This window comes from Danio rerio, chromosome 7, assembly GCF_052040795.2.
Source record: "Danio rerio strain M-AB ecotype USA chromosome 7, GRCz13ab, whole genome shotgun sequence".
NCBI lineage: Eukaryota > Metazoa > Chordata > Actinopteri > Cypriniformes > Danionidae > Danio > Danio rerio.
The window spans coordinates 21,397,487-21,418,364 of record NC_141027.1 but is presented as its reverse complement, the minus strand read 5'-3'; the positions used below and the strand labels follow the sequence as shown (position 1 = coordinate 21,418,364).

At 35.2% G+C, this 20,878-nt stretch overlaps 3 protein-coding genes across 7 annotated transcripts in view; 1 reads left to right on the top strand and 2 right to left on the bottom strand.

The window, feature by feature from the left end:
* Nucleotides 1-9,040, bottom strand: part of dnah2 (dynein, axonemal, heavy chain 2) — a 304,998-nt gene extending 295,958 nt beyond the window's left edge. For both annotated transcript variants that reach the window (XR_015495540.1, XM_087260907.1), the window contains exons 1-3: nucleotides 8,883-9,040; nucleotides 3,338-3,519; nucleotides 1,206-1,276 (exon numbers count right to left, since the gene is read on the bottom strand). Coding sequence is in view for 1 of the 2 variants with exons in the window: in XM_087260907.1 (XP_087117033.1) it covers nucleotides 1,206-1,276; nucleotides 3,338-3,485 (219 nt within the window). In the remaining variant the exon portion in view is untranslated. The remainder of the gene's footprint in view (nucleotides 1-1,205; nucleotides 1,277-3,337; nucleotides 3,520-8,882) is intronic.
* The window catches only part of LOC147843097 (uncharacterized), a 552,330-nt gene that overhangs the window by 170,743 nt on the left and 360,709 nt on the right, over nucleotides 1-20,878 (top strand). The gene's annotated exons all lie outside the window — the stretch shown is intronic.
* The window catches only part of serpinh2 (serine (or cysteine) peptidase inhibitor, clade H, member 2), a 38,749-nt gene continuing 36,641 nt past the window's right edge, over nucleotides 18,771-20,878 (bottom strand). For 3 of the 4 annotated variants that reach the window (XM_087259411.1, XM_087259413.1, XM_087259412.1), the window contains exon 5: nucleotides 18,771-20,807. In XM_087259411.1, coding sequence (XP_087115537.1) covers nucleotides 20,502-20,807 — 306 coding nt within the window. In that variant the 3' untranslated portion in view covers nucleotides 18,771-20,501. 4 annotated transcript variants of the gene reach the window in all.

The window sequence follows — 20,878 nt, the reverse complement described above, 5'->3', positions numbered from 1 at the left end:
TTTCTCAACCTGTCTTTATTTATTTCAGTGGAAATTATGTCAAACATTTAACAAAACAACAACTTTCAAAACACTTCACAGGACCTTTAAAGCATTAATTTCATGAAATTATTTCTTACTGACCCCTAACCTTGTCAGTACAACAGAAAATACTAATACTAATACTAAATATTCGTACGAGCAATTGTAAACCACATTAGTCGTATTTCATATGCACATATGTAGCAACAACTTTTTATATGAGGGTATAAGCTGATTTCAATTAGACCACAGACTGGCCAAACTGGATGAAACATGATATGCCGTAACATCCAATTATATGGATTGACAGTATTTTGCATGTCAAATGGTATGAAAACCTCCATCATCCTCTCCGATTTTGCATGACAAGACACCACGTTAATAATTAAGCTTATCTCTGTGTTGAAAGCATCCCATAACTACCATAAACATATTGATATTTGTCTAAAGGGCTAATGTCATGGAGTGTGCATTACTATAACAAATGTCATTACAAGCAGCTCACCAGCTGCTTTTCTACAGGGTCTCCCAGCAGGGGCGGACACACTGAGCCACTGCATGTAAATGCCATTGCCTTTTCCAGCCAGAGGGCTGTAATTAATTCTATTAACCTCATTGATGAAAGGACAGAGATGCTGTAAGTTCGCTAGGCTGGTTCTGCCCACTCGCCCCTCACTTTCTCAGTCATTTCTTCCTCCCGTGTTATTTGCATCAGCCATCATTTGTGACCAGGGGTTATCTATCTCATTTAAGCCAAAGACCTCGTCATGCGTATGCATGAGCCTGTAACGGAAATTACAGTTCAACAATATGCTTCTCTTCTTTCTCAATTTTGAAGACCCTTGGATGGAAAATAACAATGTTTCTCGTACTAGCTCTGCATGCTCTTGTGGATTTTTGATGATTGATGATGAGGCCTAATACATGAAAAGGGCCTAAACAAGACCTTTAAGCCCACAGAGTATGTGGAGAGCGGATGAAATATTCACTCACATCATTAGAAGAACTCAATAACGCCGATATGAAAGCACTGATTAGTAAGCCAGGACCGCAGGCGTGAGACTCAAGCGAGGGAAAAATTATAAATTGCAGATTATAATCAGATAAGAATCCCAATCATTGTGAGGTGATTTATCAGTGTCTGTGCCTAAAGGCTTGTAATTTAGCATGTATGAGTGAATTACCAGCCGTTTCTTGTAGGAATCTACTTCGTCCACTGCAACAGTCACCTCTGAGACAGACTTCTCTCTTTCAGCTAAAAAAACACATACAGACAAACACATAATGGAACAATTGTCTTATTCTACATTAGGAAAAAAAATTAACTACACATCAAGTCTAACTGACCTTTAAAGCTTTGTTTGAAAGAAATAGTACTTTTTTTTCGATATTAAATTATTTTTGCCAAAAAACACAAAAGTTATTAATAATAAAAAAAATTTAAAAAAAATAATAATCTACCAAAAAGTGGAACAATGCCAAAAGTGTGATAATAAATAAATAAAATAAATAAATATATAAATACAAAATATAAATATATATATAAACACAAAAAATATATATAATGGCCACAAATGCAGAGGTTCTAATATGAGAACTAATCCATTTGCAGTTCTTTTACTACTGAATTGTACTTTGCACTAGTTGTAACCATTGCATACCAATTGACATACCATGCCCAATAGTATGAAAAACTCCATCACCCTCACAGATTTTGTATAACAAGAAAAATCACATTTTCCATGTTGACAGCATCCCATGACTAGATATTGAAATTTGTCTAAAGAGCTATTGTCACTGCATATTGAACTAATCCATTTGCAGTTTTTTCACTACTGAATCACACCTTACATTCGTTATTGGCTTTATTTAAACATAAAAGGGAACAAAATGTCTCTGTGTGTCTATAAGTGGGTTTGAGTCAGAGATAGTTTACCAAAAAATGAAAAAATACAGTCAGTTTGCTCATCCTCTGGCCATCTAAAGATATAGGTGACTTTTTTTTTCTTCAGTGTGATATTAAAAGAGATTTATTTTTGCTAAAACTGCAGTGCTCGATGATTCATAAGATGCAAGCCAACAGCTACAACGGAAGGGCAAAAAGGCTAAACTAAATTAATACCTGCGAAATGATCAGTCTGTACAAGAAATTGAACATTTTTAGCATCATTATTACCTTTAATTCACAGCTCCGGCAAACAGTCCTGAGTGTGTTCATGACTCACACTTCAGACTGTTGTGAATATGGTCAAGACAGTTGGCAGAGGCTTTGTATTAAAGGTAATAATGTTCAGTTTGTTGCACAGAGCTATTATCTCACTTCAAAGACTTCAGTGTGTTGTTAGGAGGCATGGGAATTAATTCTTTGCCTGTATACTGTATGTTTTTCACTTTAAATGCCATTGACTTTTATTTTATGACTCACCACAGACTGCAGTTTCAGCTGAAAATCATCTTTAATGTTCCAATAAAGAGAAAAGTCCCCTACAATTTCAAATGACATCAAGATGAGTGAATAAAACAGAACATTTACATTTTTGGGTGAACTATTCCTTTTAATGATGACTGTATGCTCATAATCGGGCTTAAAATAACATCACAATATACTGTAAGTAATTTCATAATCCTGATAATGATTTATATCTCGATAAAATTAGCATTACTTAAACTTTAATCAATTAATATTTTATACTGACCACAAGTACAGGACTACTACTTTTTTATTTAAGCTACATACAGAAATGTACTCATTCATATATGATAATAATTCTCACTTTAATTAGAATATCAGGGCAAATGTTACACTAAAACATAAAAATATTTAATAAATATGAATTATCATAAAATACTTTCCAACATAAAAATAAGAAATATCGCTAAATAAAAATCCAATTAAAGTATTACCATAAACAATGTACTTTGTGACACCACAATATAAATAATAGAACATAATATGAAATGATTGACTTTTAATTGTCTTCATACGATATATCCTCATATTGCACAGCCTTAGCTCATAACAGTATTTCTTTTTTTTAAAAAGAGGGAAAACGAGTCTAAGTGCTTTAGATCTTAGCCCTGAGTGGCAGTATAGGAGTTTTCTGTCAGAGTTTTCAATGTTTAATAACTGCATCATTATATACCTTCATGCTGACACTTTAGGCACATTTTTATACGCATACTAAAGTGGAACTCGTGCATTTTTCAGCACAATGTAAATAACTGGCAGATCAGAGAGCTACTTGTACGGTATTTATAAGTGAGAGGCAAACAAACAGCACAAAGGTGCTTGTTTCTGTCTCATACAGTACAATACCTGCAACCTCTGGTGCTTGTGGAGACATGTCATCTGGGGCCGGTGTGGAGGATATACGTTTGCTCTTGGAGTGACCTTTCCTTGAGTCAGACTGCTTGGACATGCTGGAAGATGAACGGGCAGGCTGGGGGGTCTCTGGGTCAGCCATCCTGAGGGACTGAAACCTCTGCGGTCGCACTCACCTTTCAGGAAGAGTAAGGCAAAGATACAGTCATGAGATAACCATATACCGTACTGTATTCTAGCTTCAGTGGTGCTTACTAAAAAAACAAAGCCTCATAAAAGTATTTTATCTAAACCGTAAACAAAAAGAAACTATGTTATATGTAAATGGGTGAGAGATAAAAAGATGGTTTTCAAGAATAAAATATGTAACATAAGTTTATTATTATTGTTATTTTTTATTTTTTTTGTCATTAGAATGAGAACTGTTGGTTTAATTAATACTCATACATTTCATCTAGTGCTGGGCAAGAATTAATCACGATTAATCAAATCAAAAATAAAAGTTTGTTTTAATGCATACATGAAAACAAAACTATACAAATTTGTTGCATATAGATTTAAATTTATATACAGTATAATTTGTATCATATACATACATATATATATATATATATATATATATATATATATATATATATATATATATATATATATAAAAAATATATAATATATATATATATATAATATATAAAATATATTCTCAAATATATGCATGTGCGTATTTACACAGTACACACAAATATTATGTCTAAACAAACTTTCGTTTTTGCCCAGCACTATTTTTATTACACTTTTATCATGTCATATTTTACATACATTTATCATGCAAATCATATCATCAGAATTTACAACAGACAGACACTCAAATATTATTCAGCGTAACAACAGTTGATGTACCTAAAAATCATATCAGGCATATTTCAAAATCATTAAACACAGTGTAAGCACAAAATGTCAATTGATTGTCACTTTAAATTATTATACTTTGCTAGCTTATTTGTTTTTTAGTTGAATCAATTTAACTTTTTTAGTCATTAATTAATTGAACTGATTAAAAAAAAATAAGATGCTATGTCATTTTTGATGAATAAAAAATATTTTTTAAATAAGCTAAATCAACAAAAATATAAGTTAAAATAAAATCAAAATCAAATTCTACAGCGTAGGTTTTTACCAATTTTTCAGCTTCATTCATAGGTTTTTTAATCATTTAAAATGTAAATAACATTAATTTTTACAAAAAAACATTTTTTGAAATAATAATTTTTGCATTTAATTTGATGTGGACACCAAAATGACACCAAAGACCTACTATACCTTTCAAACTATTTTAAAACAGTAAACTTTTGTTGAGTTTAAACATTAAAGTAATTAGAAGAATGTAAAATAAGGACAAAGTTGTAAAATATTACAAGTACTTAGTATTTTGCAAAAATTATCATTTAAATTTCCTAATATAATAATAATTCTACAATCCTAATAATATAATAATAATTCACAATAACATACAATGATCTCTGAAGAATCATGACACTAAAGATGTTTGTAGGAAATACGGCTTCTCCGTGACACAACACAAACATATTTAAAAAAAAGAAAACATTTACATGTATTACATATATTACATATATTTGACACTTTTAACATTTTACTTCACAATAAATCCAGCCATGTCAAGCAAAAAATATGCCTTTAAAAAATTACTAAATCTTACAGGCACCAAACAAATGCGCATGCACACAGACATATAAATGTGCACACACACAGACCTGACAGGAAGAAAAGATCAATTACAAAATGCGCTCAACATCCTAATGATGCCTCATCAGTTGTCTATGAGCTCTGTGATTTCCCTAGATGCCATTCTTGGTCAAAGTAAATAAAAGCAACGAAGGACCAAGACAAACAAATGCAAGCATTTTAAACATCAGAGACACAGGAGAACCTTTTAGCACAGACATGCTACTGGTCTCCAACCACCCTAATATTGCGTTCTTTCATGGTCTCTTCCTAGACCGATGATATGGATAAATCTGCCTCAGTCAGGAAGCGAGAGCAAAAAATATCTCGCTCATAAACTATTTATCTTTTCCAAGCTGATGTCTCTCCCTCCATTTCCACATTTAGTTGTCAACACCAGCAGGCCCTCCTTCTTTATTGAGGCTTTGATTCAGTTCCCAACTTGTCAGTTTTGTTGAGTGCTATATGTAATAAAGGAGACAGCTTTGGAGGCAATACAAAAGGATGAAAAGAGAAAGGTAAGAGAGGGAGTCTGCGGGTAATGGAAAACATTTTCAAAAACTGCAGATCCCATCAGATCAGATGAAATTTGGAAGCAAGCAGGTGAGTTTGATCAACTGAAGTCAGTCTGCATCAGATGAGGTGACAAAGCCAAGATTGCGGGAGACAACAGGCTGATTATAAAAGACTGGAGAAATTTAAGCTCTCAATTGGATACGATTATAAGGTTTAAAAGATCAAAATGTAAATAAAGACCGAAGACAGGTCTGTGAAATCACTATCACCAGCGCCTAGAATTAACACTCACAAAGAGCCAAATTCTATTTCAAAATCAATGCTGGCGTGTATATAAGAGTGCTGCGTGCCAGTTGGCCGGTAACTTCTTTATTAATTCGAACAATGCCTGAGAATGTGATATGAGGTTCAGTGGGATAATCGAATCCCAAACACGGTGCAGTAATTAGAAAAAAGTATGTAATCTGATGTGCAGCGAAGTTTACACCTGTGTCAGAATGGCTTGGTTTGGAAAAAATCCACTCCACACAAACTCGACCTCTGCAAGTCCATAATATGAGATTTTTAAGATAGATTTGAAAATAAAAAGGTTGGCATTAGTAGCACAATTTTATCTATGGCAAGATTTGATATTGTAATAGTTGCTGTATGTGGCAACTACAGCTAACATAACCTAGCTAAACTGTTTAATTAATCTAAAACGACTAGCAGGGTGCTAGCATTTACGGTGCATAACTTTATATTTTTCAGCACTTTAGCAAAAAGAACACTCGTGTCCCATACACTGCACGACCCTGATTGTCTCTGTTGTCAGAGATCTGGCAGAATAAGCAGGTAGGAGGCAGCACTGTCAGTTAACCTTTTTATTCTAAGTTCACAACATGAACAGCCCTTCTTAACAAGACCATACCACCGGGGTGCTTCTTTTACACACCAACCTCATTGATGGTGATGTCTAATGTTTGATAAATAAATTGAATACTGGGCTTAAATCACAGAAGCCAACTCAAACATAAACACCCAATTATAACAAAACAACCCTTGTATTTAACTATTACAACACATAAACTCTAAACCGTTTCCCATGATGCACTTGGCTATAGTGCTGTAGGTCAGGTCATTACACCATTTAATCCACTGTGTTCTGGTCCTCCAGATTATTATTATTATTTTTGTATCCCATACAAAAATATGTAATATGCTAAATAATATTTAACATACATAATATTGCCATTAAAAGCCTCTTTTACACTGCCTGAAAAAAGTCTTGTTGCCTATCCAAGTTTTAGGAACAACAAATAATAACTTCACTACTAGTTGATCATTTAGTATCAGAAGTGGCTTATAAGAAAGACAAAGGCCTCGAAAGTCTGCTTATTTTACCAAAATAAAATATGATCATGCCTTGATTTTTAATTATTTTATTAGGACAGTAAAGTCTGATTTCGCTTAGATAAAAAGTCATGTCACGTAAAAAAAAAAAAAATGTACAGTATAGAATATAAAGTCATGGTGCTGAGGAAAAAGAATTACTATTGTGTGACTCCCATGAGATTGGAGGACTGCATCCATACATCTCAGCAACGACTAAAATAAGCTATTAATAAACAATCTGGAATGGAAAAAGTGTTCCTCTCAGGACTCCCGGAGTTCATCAAGATTATTTGCCTTCATCTTCAATGCCTCCTTCTTCATCTTATCCCTTACATGCTCAATAATTTTTATATCTGGTGACTGGGCTGACCAATCTTGGAGCACCTTCAACTTCTTTGCTTTCAAGAACTTCGATGTGGAGGCTGAAGTATGAGAAGGAGCGCAATACTGCTTTAGAATTTGCCCTTTCCTGTGGTTTGTGATGTAATGGCAGCACAAATGTCTTGATACCTCAGGCTGTTGATGTTGCCATCCACTCTGCATATCTCTCGTCTGCCCCATACTGAATGTAACCCCAAGCCATGATTTTTCCTTCACCAAACGCGACTGATTTCTATAAGAATCTTGGGTCCATGCGGGATCCAGTAGGTCTTCTGCAGTATTTGTGATGATTAGGATGCATTTCAACAGATGATTCATCAAAAAAAATCTACCTTCTGCCACTTTTCCAAATGATCAACTAGAAGCCAAGTTATTATTCGGTGCTCTTACGGTGGAATCAAAAACAAGATTTTTGTCAGGTAGTGTAGATTATTTTCAGGGTTATTCACAGTCTGCTGAAAGTAATTGGTTATTTCTAATAGTTATTATTTTAATTGTTGATAGTTAAAGTATGTATGCTAGATATCAATATCAATATATACATACATATATATATATATATATATATATATATATATATATATATATATATATATACATATATATACATATACATATATATATATATATATATATATATATATATATATATATGTATATATTGATATTGATATCTAGCATACATTTTTATATATATACACACACACACACATACATAATATATATATATATATATATATATATATATATATATATATATATATATATATATATATATATATATATATATACATACATATATATATATATATATACACATATATATATATATACATATATACATATACACATATATATATATATATATATATATATATATATAAATATATATAAACACATACATATATATATATATATACATATATATACATACATACATATATACATATATATATATATATATATATATATATATATATATATATATATATATACACACATGTATATGTGTGTGTTTTGTTATATATTTCCTAATTGTTTATATTTTACCAAATGTTATTCTACTACCACAAATGCATTTTGTGGAGGATAAACTGAAAAAAAAACAGTTGGTATGTTGTCAACAAAATAAAAAAGTTTTCCTGCAGTTTTTATCCACAATAAAACACCTTGTCATTTTTAGACAACACACTATCAATGTTTCACCTCAGAAGAGTAAATAAATCAATATTTGGTGAATGGATTTTCAATCATTCATAGATAGACACAAACACACACTTTAGGTCCTGACAGTGTTTACGTTAAACAGACTAATTTCGGGTGACAAGATTAAAAGAGGCTAACGTTAGAGCTCTACAACATTTTAAATGTTGACATATGCACCCATATAATGTATCGTTATTTGCAAAACTCAAATGTAAGTTAACAGTCGTTTGTTTTTAGATTCTGAAATAAACTAACGTTAGCGTCGAACTTCGACAGTCTCTGTCAATGAGTCTTAAAATAAACGAAAAAATACCACTCTTACCCCTAAAACACTGCCTCTGAGAGCCTCTTCCGCAATGTGAAGATAAATACAGCACTATATAAATAGTTTAAAATGCTTTAAGACAAAGTTTTTAGGCTGCTTCAGGCAGTAAACGCATTCAGACGGCGGGCGCATGGAGACTGTGGACGCGTCTCTATGGAAACGACGCACAACTCCAGCTTCCTCTTCACGGAAATGACGAAGGCGTCCCATGTTACTGACGATGGCTTAAATGCCCACATAAAACAAGCCGAGTGTAAACAAACAGCTATTACTGTAATGCTTGTTTTCGGGAATACAATATATCTGTGTTGCTCGCTGGGTCAGAAAATGACAGGAGAGAGATGTGCATTTTGATTGACAGAGATCATGACCGTGTTTCACCTTCAGCAGATGTACTAACTAAAAACCCACTGGAATGGCAGCGTGTTTTTATATTATGTTAGTTCATAATACTGAAATGGCAAACATGGCCTTGTCTCCACAGAGAGAAATGATTACCTTCTTTCTCGAGCGCCAATGATTGCCTTACTGAATTGAAAATAGCTCAAGGATGCATTAAACCACTGAAACATAGAATATGGGTGAGAAAAGACATCCTGGACGTGGTAGCCGGTGTTTAGTTAGCACAAGATAAAAGCTGAAGGTCTGTTTAATAAATTGTAGCAGAACGTTTGAACTCCCTTCCACAAGGAACTGGAAAACATCCGGTGGCATCATCAATGGTTGAATGCACTGACACAGACATGTACAAATATACCGCACCACAGCCCTGGTGGATTTGTCAAAGTTCAAGCACTGACCTGCACTTCTTTTAAAACCCAAAATATTTGTTTGTCATTTTTATCACTTTTCAAACCTCTCTAAGAATGGCTCTAAGTGCAAATGGACAAGCTGTATGATTTGTACAAGCCATTGGACCCTGGGGGATCTGTGAACCTTCATTCACTCTTTTATTCGAAAGTACTGCAACTCAGATGCACAAATCCCCCGGTGCCTTTTTCATTTCTTTCTGCTGCATCAAAACGGAGAGGAGCAAGATGCTGGCAAAAGGCAGCAATGGGAGCTGAAGTTCCTCAGGTCTATAATCTTTTATTTAAAATAGGAGATTAAACTTTAAACCCACTAAATCTGTTGGATAAAGAGGGTGCACTTTCAGTCTCTGATAATGTCACTCACACTCAGCCCACCAGCACCCATAATGCACTTAACTTTTTGATTTTAGATACAGAGACACACACATGCTGTACTATAGACATACAATACACTCCCTGCATTTTGCTTTTTCACCCTTACACTAGTGAGATATGTGTCTTGACAGCCCTTCTGAGAATCTGAGTTTAAGTCAAGAAGTCAAATGAAATTTCCCTACCGGAAATAAAAACACTTCCTATAATGCTACAGCTAACATCTTTCTGCAGTGTATTAAATTATGAGCTAATGTACCTTTTGCACATACAAAAATATGAAAAAGAGGAGGAAAAAAAAGCAGCAAGGACAAAAAAAGTCCTAAAATAGAAATTGATTTTTTTAAATGTGAATTTAAATTCAATTATCCTCAACTGGTTACTGTTTTGGATAATGAAGAATGTGTGTGTGTGTGTGTGTGTGTTTACTCACCAGCCATATTGTTAGGCATACACTACTAGTAACATTTTGCCTGTTCAATAAGGTACAGTGCGTCTGGAAAGTATTTATAGTGCTTCACTCTTTCCACATTTTTTATGTTACAGACTTATTCCAAAATGGATTAAATTCATTTATTTCCGTAAAATTCGACACACAATACCCCATAATGACAATGTGAAAAATTATTTTTTGAAATTGTTGCAAATTTATTACAAATAAAAATCCTGAAAAATCACACGTACATCAGTATTCACGGCAAAGCTGAATTGGAGCTCACCTGTGGTCAATTCAGTTGATTGGACATGATTTGAATAGGCATACACCTGTCTATATAAGGTCCCAGGGTTGACAGTGGATGTCAAAGCGCAAACCAAGCATAAAGACAAAGGAATTGTCTGTAGACCTCTGAGACAGGATTGTCTTGAGGCACAAGGCTGGGGAAGGTTACAGAACCATTTCTGCTGCTCTGAAAGTTGTAATGAGCACAGTGGACTCAATCACTCATAAGTGGAAGATGTTTGGAACCACCAGGACTCTTCTTAGAGGTGACCGGCCATCTAAGCTGAGTGATCAGGGGAGAAGGGTCTTGGTCAGGGAGATGATCAATAACCCGATAGTCACTCTGTCTGAGCTCCAGCGTTCTTCTGTGGAGAGAGTAGAACCTTACAGAAGGACATCCATCTGTGCAGCAATCCACCAATCAGGCCTGAATGGTAGAGTGGCCACATGGAAGCCTCTACCCTCCTGGAATTTACCAAAAGTCATCTGAAGGACTCTCAGACCATAAGAAACAAAATTCTCAGGTTTAAAGAGACTAAAATTGAACTCTTTGGAGTGAATTTCAGGCGTTACGTTTGAAGAAAACCAGGCACCACTCATCACCAGGCTAATACCATCCCTACAGTGAAGCATGGTGGTGGGGAGCATCATGCTGTGGGGATGTTTTTCAGCAGCAGGAACTGGAAGACTAGTCAGGATAGAGGGAAAGATGAATGCATCTATGTACAGAGACATCCTGAATGAATGCTTCAGAGTGCTCTTGACCTCAAACTGGGGTGACGGTTCATCTTCCAGCATGACCCAAACCACACCGCCAAAATATCAATGGAGTGGCTTCACAACAACTTCGTGAATGTCTTTGAGTGGCCCAGCCAGAGCCCAGACCTAAATCCTATTGAACATCTCTGGAGAGATCTAAAAATGGCTGTACATCGTTGCTTCACATCCAACCTGATAAAGCTTGAGAGGTACTGCAAAGAGGAATGGGCAAGAATTCCCAAAGACAGGTGTGTCAAACTTGTGGCATCAGATTCAAAAAGACTTGAGGCTGTAATTGCTGCCATAGGTGCATCAACTAAGTATTGAGTAAAGGCTGTGAATACTGATGTGCATGTGATTTTTCTGTTTTTTTTTTTATTTTTAATGAATTTGCAACGATTTAAAAAATTTTTTTTTTCACATATTCATTATGGGGTATCGTGTGTAGAAGTTTGAGGAAATAAATGAATTTAATCCATTTTGAAATAAGGCTGTAACTGGAAAAAAGTGGAAAAAGTGAAGCGTTATAAATACTTTCCGGATGCCCTGCATTGAAGACCTCTGTGGAGATTGTGGTCCATATTGACATCATATCATCTTGTTTTTGTCACCTACACATCATTTGTAAGATATTTCCGTTTCCAATTTTAAGTTCTTTTGGATTGTTCTGATGACTGTGAAGGCCAATAGAGCATAATAAAGTTAATGCCATCTTCAAGAAAGCAAGTTCAAGATTATTTACAGTAGGCTTGTGCAAAGACAAGTGATTCTGCTGGAATTAACTGTAGCAAGATGGACAGTGTTTGAAGAGATGGACTTATAGTCAGCAACAGTACTCAGGTAAACTGCATTGTTCTAATGACCCTCACATAACACTAAAAGGTTAAAGGTGTGACAAAATATCAACCACAACACCACCAGCCTCAACTATTAATATAAGGCAGGATGGATCTATGTTGTCAAGTTTTTTATGCTAATCCTGACCCTGCCATCCAAACGCTGAAGAACAAATCAAGACTTATCAGACCAGGCAATCAATTTCAAATTTCCTATTGTCCAGATTTGGCGAGCTTACTCAAACAGTAACCTCAGTTGTCTATTTTTTATTTTTTTTTAGCAGACAGTAGCATTATTAGCTTTGTGCTAATCTTCTGTTGCAATAGCTCATCTGTTTCAATGTTGGATGTGTTGTGTGTTCAATGATGTTCTTCTGTAGACCTTGCTTGAGTTACTTCTGCCTTTCTATCAGCTCAAAGCAGTCTCTGGTATCAAGAAGACATTTTTTGCCCAGAGAACTAACGCTCACTGGACATTTTTTTGTATTTCTAACTTTTCCCTGTAAACCCTAGAGATGATTGTCTATGAAATTTCCAGCAGTATCTGAAATACCCAGACTATAATTTCTGACACTAACAACCGTGTTCAAGGTCACAGCAATCAGATTTCTTCTCCATCCTCATGCTTGGATTGACCATGTCTTGAAATATAGAATTATTAAGTACATTATATTCACCTTATTCTACAATGCCAAAGTGTGCTAGTTTTTTATGCAGTTGTTCAAGAGCTTCCAATTCAGTTACCTATGGGAGAAATGACTAGGAATAATAAATCGCAGAAAACGGTCTAACTACTTGCTCTACAAACAAGTGTGATCATGACTATGCATAAAAAAGTAGAATAACACAATAACTAATATCAGTTTGCAACATCAAGCATAAGGAGCTGTTTTTAACATCTACAAATCAATGGAAGTTAAAGAGACTGGAAGTCTTGGGCCACAAATATTCCGATGGCTGCGCCCAATCGTACAAGACGAATAAGGTCAATAAAGAGGTTGAAGCAGAGATTAAATTTTGTCGTAGGCCTGAAACCCACACCAAGCTGGCAAAGTTTGGTCCCGGAGAGCTATTGTCTTTAATCAAACACAACTAAACAAGCTAATCGAGGTCTACGCATTACTAGAAAATTTGTTTTTTTCAAAGTTGGATCAAACCTCTGCAGGATTATGTCTCTCCAAGAAAGAACTTGGCCACCCCTGCTAATTACAGATAACACAAGCTCAAGATGCTGCTCTACACTGTAAAATAGATTTTTTTGGACTATTTAAGAAAAAGATGTTTGCTAACAAGTTTCTAAAATGGGACTACAGAGCTTGTTGGGAACTTTAAATGGCTTTAAACACTGAAGCAAACCCATTGAGTCTCTGTAATCACACTCTTTCTGACTATTTAAACTCTTTAAAACTATTTAAGTTCAAAAAGGTTGAAATTATGAGACTGGGGAACAAGATGGTGGTGACAATCATGGGACTGTGGTGTAGTTATAAAATACATTTCAAATACACCATAAAGGCCATATCCTGAGCAGCTGCTGTGGTTGTCATGGAAAGATGGAGAGCATGAGACTGATTCCTGTAAGACCCAAGTGACAGTCTTCGCATTGATCTTCTAGGGCCAGTCTGTACACCAGCCAGAGACCTCTCCTACCTGCAGCTTCTTCACTATGGACATCCAGCAGTCTTCAGCCTCTGGTGCCTAGACTGCAAGTTTGGCCAGAGAAGAAATGGTTATGCCCAACTGAGCCTGGTTTCTCTCAAGGTTTTTTCCCCCTTCACTTTCATCAATTGGTGAAGTTTGTTCCATGCTGCTGTCGCCACTAGCTTACTTGGTTGGGACTTGTGGAGCTGCACATTGATGGATTTGCTCTTCAGTGTTTGGACTTTCAGCAGTGAAAATTAAACCGCACTGAACTGAACTAAGCCAAACTCTGAAAATTGGACTGACACAGTTTAAAATTACTATATTCTTCTATGTTAAGCTGCTTTGATACAATCTAAATTGTTAAAGCGCTATAGAAATAAAAACGAATTTAACTTTTTACTTTTGCTGATTATATTTTTTCAAAATGGATAAAATACTTTGTAAAGCATTGTGAGGTACAACATGTCTAAAAAAGATAATTATTTTCCATTAAAAATGCGAAAGTATTAGGAGGTTATATATGCTACCGACCAAGTTGTCCTACTAAAATATATAACCCTGTCTGTATGGGTGAGTAGGTCTCAGCAGGGAGAAACACCATATAATGGATGTGAACGTATTTGACTTGAATAGAATGAGAGCATGAATCAGCAGTGAAGCTAATGAGAGCTTGAGCAAAAAAAATAATGTGCTCTCGCTGCACGGCCTGAGGCCTCGGAGTCGCTACGACAGCAGCACAGCACGCTTTATGTTCACAACGCACATGATATATGAAGACTGTACATCGAAATGGATGGACGCGCTCACACATGTGTGCGGAAACAAGCCCACATGCGGGGTTCTGTTTCACACGCGCTTATAAAAGTCAAGAGGGTTATAAGAGCCTTATGTCATCGCCAGAACACAACATCTGGGTCCCTCTAAAAGTTTCAAAAGTTCCAAATGAATAATGACATTCTTCTGGTGGTTTTCGGGGAGGATAATTACGCAACTCATTTTTTAACATCGTCACATATTGTGTTCGGTGTTCACAGGGCACGACGAGGCCCTTGTAGAAGCAGTAGCAGCAGGCTGCAGCATGCGCATTTTGACATTACGCATTCATCACGAACAGAGCCAAACATCTGATGTTCTTTATGTGGACAAATGTACAATGCATTTACACTTTTTTCCATCTAAAAGAATCCATCTATGCCCTTCCATAACCCCCTTTTACCAGCGCAAACAGTCTGTCTGTAAAAATAATAGCCCTCTAAAAATATGTGTTTCCAGCGAGGGAACCGAAGCATTCTGAGGTAATCAAATAAAACTGCCCTCAAAGCTTTTAATAAAACATGGCCGAGTAGGGACACTCTTTTTTCAAGATTAATGGCAGAAAGGAGATTCTCTCTTTTTTTCCCCCCTTTTATTTCTCAATTATTCATTTGTGGAGGAAAGAAACTAACAGTTTGTGTTTGTGCGCGCGTTGGCTGAAAGAACCATTGCTGAGCGGATGAGAAATCAGTCGGGCTACCGCACATCCCACATTTTCCAGCGTCCCTTAATTAGCGTCTGCGCTTAAAAGGCCTGACGGTTCCAATATCACAGCCACTTTTAATATCTCTGGCCCAGTCGCTCATGTAATTATTGGACAGGGGTTGAGTAAGGATACAGTACTTTAGCCATTTTTATAACACAGTTATTCTGTTTCGTTTTATGTTTCTCTGAGAGGTTTCCACTCCGGAGAATGAATAAAGCGCTGTGTAAAATGGAAGCTGATTAATACGCTTATTGAAACATTAAAAGCCTTACAGCCTTGTAAACCCGCCTTGCAAACAGCTTTATTGGCTTAAGATATTGCATTTTTACTTGTTTTGGTCTTGTATTTATAATTTTTTTGGGGTGCACTCAGTATATTGAACGGCGCACTACTATAACCCGAGGCCATTTTATAAGCACTTCAATTTTACTATGATCATTTTCCTCCACCACAATAAAAAGGCTACAAAAACGAAGTCCAGGGGTGCAAAATCTACATGTTAATTCTTAATTTATAGCATGATTTGTCACAGCGTTTTACTGGGATGGAGTGGTATGGCCGTGGCCTCCATTGATTCGAGCAGGCATTAAAAGATTAAAAGGTTTATCATCTGTCAGTGTTGTTGACGGCAGTCTCGAGTCATTAGCGCCATTAGCATTAAGCCTAACCCATCAATAACAGGCCGGGTGAGTGATCTGGTTCCCCGAGAGAGTGATCTCGGGGCGGGGGCAGCGCTTCCAGCTTAGCCCCTTGCTCGTCTGGAGTCCCTGATCTGCTTGGGTAAGTTTGTCCAGGACGATGAGTCAGCTTCACGGGGAGAAATAAAAACAGAGAGTTGAGCTAGAGAGACCTTACTGTGTCCGGAGCTTAGACTTCAGAATAATGAGTCAGGATATTATGTGGCGAACAGTCTATTGTTTGAGACTTTGATATACTGTACCAATTATTACAGCATTGACACTCATAACTATAAAGTTATGAAGGATATAAAAGCTGTGTATATTGGTAAATACAATTAACAATGAAAAAAATATCAGCAATTTTTTTTTCTAGACATACGTTTATGTTGGATTGAGAAAGTCTGGTTTGTAAGTAATTTTAAAAGCTTTTTAGACAGATAAATATTTAGTTGAAAACAAGTTTTAGCACATTTTTAGAATTACCATATTTAATGATTTAAGAAACCCTTTAAGAGATGGTTCACCCAGAGATAAAAAAATATTTATATCATTTATTTTATACATCATTTATTCTTTCTCATGTGCTTTTTAACCTTTAAAAAAGTTTTTTTTCTAATGAAGATATTTGAAAAATATGGTTGCTGGTACCTATTATTGACTTCGATGATAATTTTGGGTGGGAATTCCAACTATTTTACACATTAAAAATGAAACACCTGAATTTGCATAAAACTCTGGACGAAATATGGATAGCGAGGTGACGCAATGATGTTAACTGAATTATTTGCTTTAACATGTAAAACAGGATCATGAAAGAAACACTTAAAAAGCAACTCATGTAAAGACCTTAATCATATTATTGTCTTATTCAGATTAAGGCAAATAATTCAATTACTGATGTTTATGTAAACGTAGTTATTGTGTCCCAGCATTTTCCACCAAGGCAACCCGGGGAGCTTAAATATAATTGGCTAAATTGGCAGTGAGCAGGTTAAAAGAACCAAAACAAAGAAAAGTTTGGCAAGTAACACATTTTCAAAGTAGAATAACTGACTTCAGACTTGTTTTTCAGATAAATATGTTCTCTTAGCATGTTTCTTAAATATCTGCACACATTTTATGGTATTTTTTGCTTTAGAAGAGTCAGAAGATTTTTTTTTTTTTTTTACGTTTTAGCACATTGAATGCTAGCATAAAAATTTGACACGCACCTAAAGCATGCAGCCAGATATTTGTCTCCCAGACAGCAGCATGCAAACCTGCATTCGCTTGAATGGTCTTTTAAATAGTCAGATACACACAATATTGTCAAAATTTCCCTGGATTACTCATGCAAACACAGCTATTTATGTGTTAGGAGAATGTAACCAGAAAATGGGTTGTGTCAGTTGCTATATTATCATGTTGGTACATTAGGTCTTGAAGTGACAGTAGTCTAATGCATCCGCTGCCTTCTGTGTGATTAATTAATCAAACAGAAGACAAAGAGAAAATCCCCTGCGGCTCTTGACTGAATAACTTGTTTATCATTAAGAATCAATTCACGTTTATTATATACAGTGACGACTTTACTTTTGAATAATTTCTGTTAAATGTACTGTAAAAAAACGTTTTTTAATTTGTATTCCCTTGTATTTGTTCCATTTTTTGCAGCTTATTTGCATTTATTATTAATAACAAACACTAAAACGACTAAACTGTAATATGTACATCACCTGTTTTAAATAGCATGAACAGCTAACCAATGTTGGATACATTAGTGTTTACATGTTGACAGTCATTTTGCGTAGCAGTGTGAGAGAGTGTGTGGTGTGTCTGTATCAGTATCTCGGCATCAGTATGCGTTCACTCGGCTGTCATCGTGGTGGGTTTCTTTACAGTAACGGTGGGGAATGAGTTGTGTCAGAGTGTCGATTTGAGTGCAGTTGACACCCACCGCACTTTCTCCAGAGCTTCCCACTGACGATCTCATCCCAGTGCATGTCTATCACTGTGAGTGTTGCTGTCAGTCAGTGTCTCTGCTGTGAATGGCCTGTAGACATATGAAAGGAAAGTACTGTACTATTTGCTAGCTTCAGAACTGACCACAAGCAATTCACACTAGGTCTTTGTTAGACCATGAGGTCCACACTCATGAGTCTGAATGCACACTAACTGGAACAGTTTCCAACATTGTAAAAAATGCAGGGATTCACACAATTCCTTCATGGTGTTCCAACACAAATCAATTAAGTTTGTTTTTACAAATGTAAGTAGATTGAACATAAAACCATTAAGTTGTCCTAAAAAACCCTTAACAAATTAGGTTGATTCTGCCTTTTTTTAAATAAGTAGTTTGAACAAGCAGTAAAAATACTATTGTAAGTAGTTTGGGTATGTTAGGCTTACGTTAGGGCTATGTAGAGTGACACTACAGCAATAAAGATCAGTCAAACGACAAAGCTGGTTATAAAATGTCACACATTTGGCTGACATATCTGTGGGAACAGTCTAATGTTTAAGAGACATGCACATAAGAAAATGGGCAAGCAGATGCTTTGTGTATAGATTGAATCAATTTGTTTTAATTGCATAATAAATCTTTTAATTTGCAAAGTGTGTTTTCAAAAACAAAGCTCTACTGAAATGTAGAAATACCACATAATATTTTGATTAATAAACTGATAATTATTTTTATGCTACGCCTGATAAGTAGTAGCAATCTATTCTATATGACTATAGATATCCCTTTAGCCAATAATTAATAACTGAAAAGTATGAATAAAGGATACACTGAAAGTCATGACTTTTTGGTGTAGTAAACTCTAATAAATTTACTCTCAAATTTTTTAAATTTTAATATTATATGTCAAGGATAACTAGAATTTAATACGAAAACTATTTTGTATTTACACATTTACTTGATTCCAAAAATGTGTGGAAAGAGTTAAATATTAATATTCATTTACTTGTAATATTTAAATATTTTCTAATGGTTGCAAATCTAGTAATATATACATTTTAATTATGGATATATAGTAATTGATGTAATTTTTATTTGGAAAATGAAAGCAGTTTAATCTAGGGTTTAGCTTAGATTAGAGAGTTTTGAGTAAGCTTTTTGGTTTTGAGGTTACCACCTTGCAGAAGAGTAGCAGTCATACTTTGGGTCTTTTTTATTATCGACATTAATGCTCAAAGAGCAACAGCTGTGCTAACACTATAGCTCTGAGATCAGTAAGCATTTTTAAAGTCAATTTGCTATTAGGTTCAATTTTATTAAAATAAAGTGAAATAACATTTAAAATCAGTGGAAATATGTGTCTTAATTCAATTAAGTTACCAATTTGTAACTAATAAGATTTACTTAAATTGTTAAAAGCAATGTTCCTTTTGCTAAAACAAGAACTTGACATTAATTCATTCATGTAAATAAATATAAACTCAAAACGAGAGATAATTAATTATTCATTCATTTTCTTTCGGCTTAATCCCTTATTTATCAGGGGTCACAACAGGGGAATAAACCGCCAACTATTCTGGCATATGTTTTACACAGCGGATGCCCTTCCAGCCACAACACAGTACTGAAACACCCATACACTCCCACACTCATACACTAAGAACAATTTACTCAATTTAACTCAAACCAGTGACGTTTTTGCTGTAAGCCGACAGTCCCGCGCCCAGATAATCATTTATTTTTACTTAAATTATTAAGGAGTGTTAGGTTAAACATTAAGTAGATTTTACGCGTTATTGATAAGTTAATTGTACTTGATATAATATTTTTGCTAATGCAAATCGTTACAAACATTTGATCAAGCTAATCGTGACTTATTTTTTTTAGTCTAGATATTAATTTAGAGATTGTAATAAAAATATTTAAAAGTACTACAAAATTGAATATGAATAAAAACATCAGCTAAATGCTAAAAGACAGAAAGGTTTTAACTCATAATGGCAGCTGAAAGATTTACCAACGTTGTCCAAATATTTAACAAACAAAACTACAAGTTGCATTGAACTTATTTATGCTGATGAAATGTATTTCTGCAGAAGTCTGAGAGGCAGATTCAGTGCAGGCCCAAACATTATTTTAACTAAATACTACCCTAAGCTCTTGTGAATTTGTAAAACAAGCACAACGTAACATGTCAGCACATAAGGCCAACAGATGAAAGACAGTGGATTTGTAGTAGATAAGTGGGTCAGTTTATTGTCAATAACCGTAGGTCAGCTATTTTGGCTCTTTAGCTGATTTGTCAGTGCCAGAGGGTCAAGTATTTTGGCTTTACAGCTCGTCGTGAATTGCAGGGCCATCTGTGTGGTCCAGAGCACCTATCATGAGCAATGCCCCAGTGCTGTTGTCCCTGACTAGTATAATGAAGGAATGATCTGCATAGAAGATTTTAGGCTTCTTCACATCCTCGTCCTCAAGTACGTCATCCTTGCTGCCAGACTCGGGGGCCAGTTCAAGGGTCGTCCAATGCAGCACTGCTCCCAGGTGAAGCTTTCCCCGTCCTAGGCTTGACAAAGTAGAGAAATCAGCCGATGTCTCATTCCATGCATCTACCAGACCCATTGCGGCTAGCTGTTTCTGAGTGAGAGGAAATAGAAGAAAAGAAGAAAAGAATTTGATGGATTTTATTTTTAAAATGTCTCAGATTC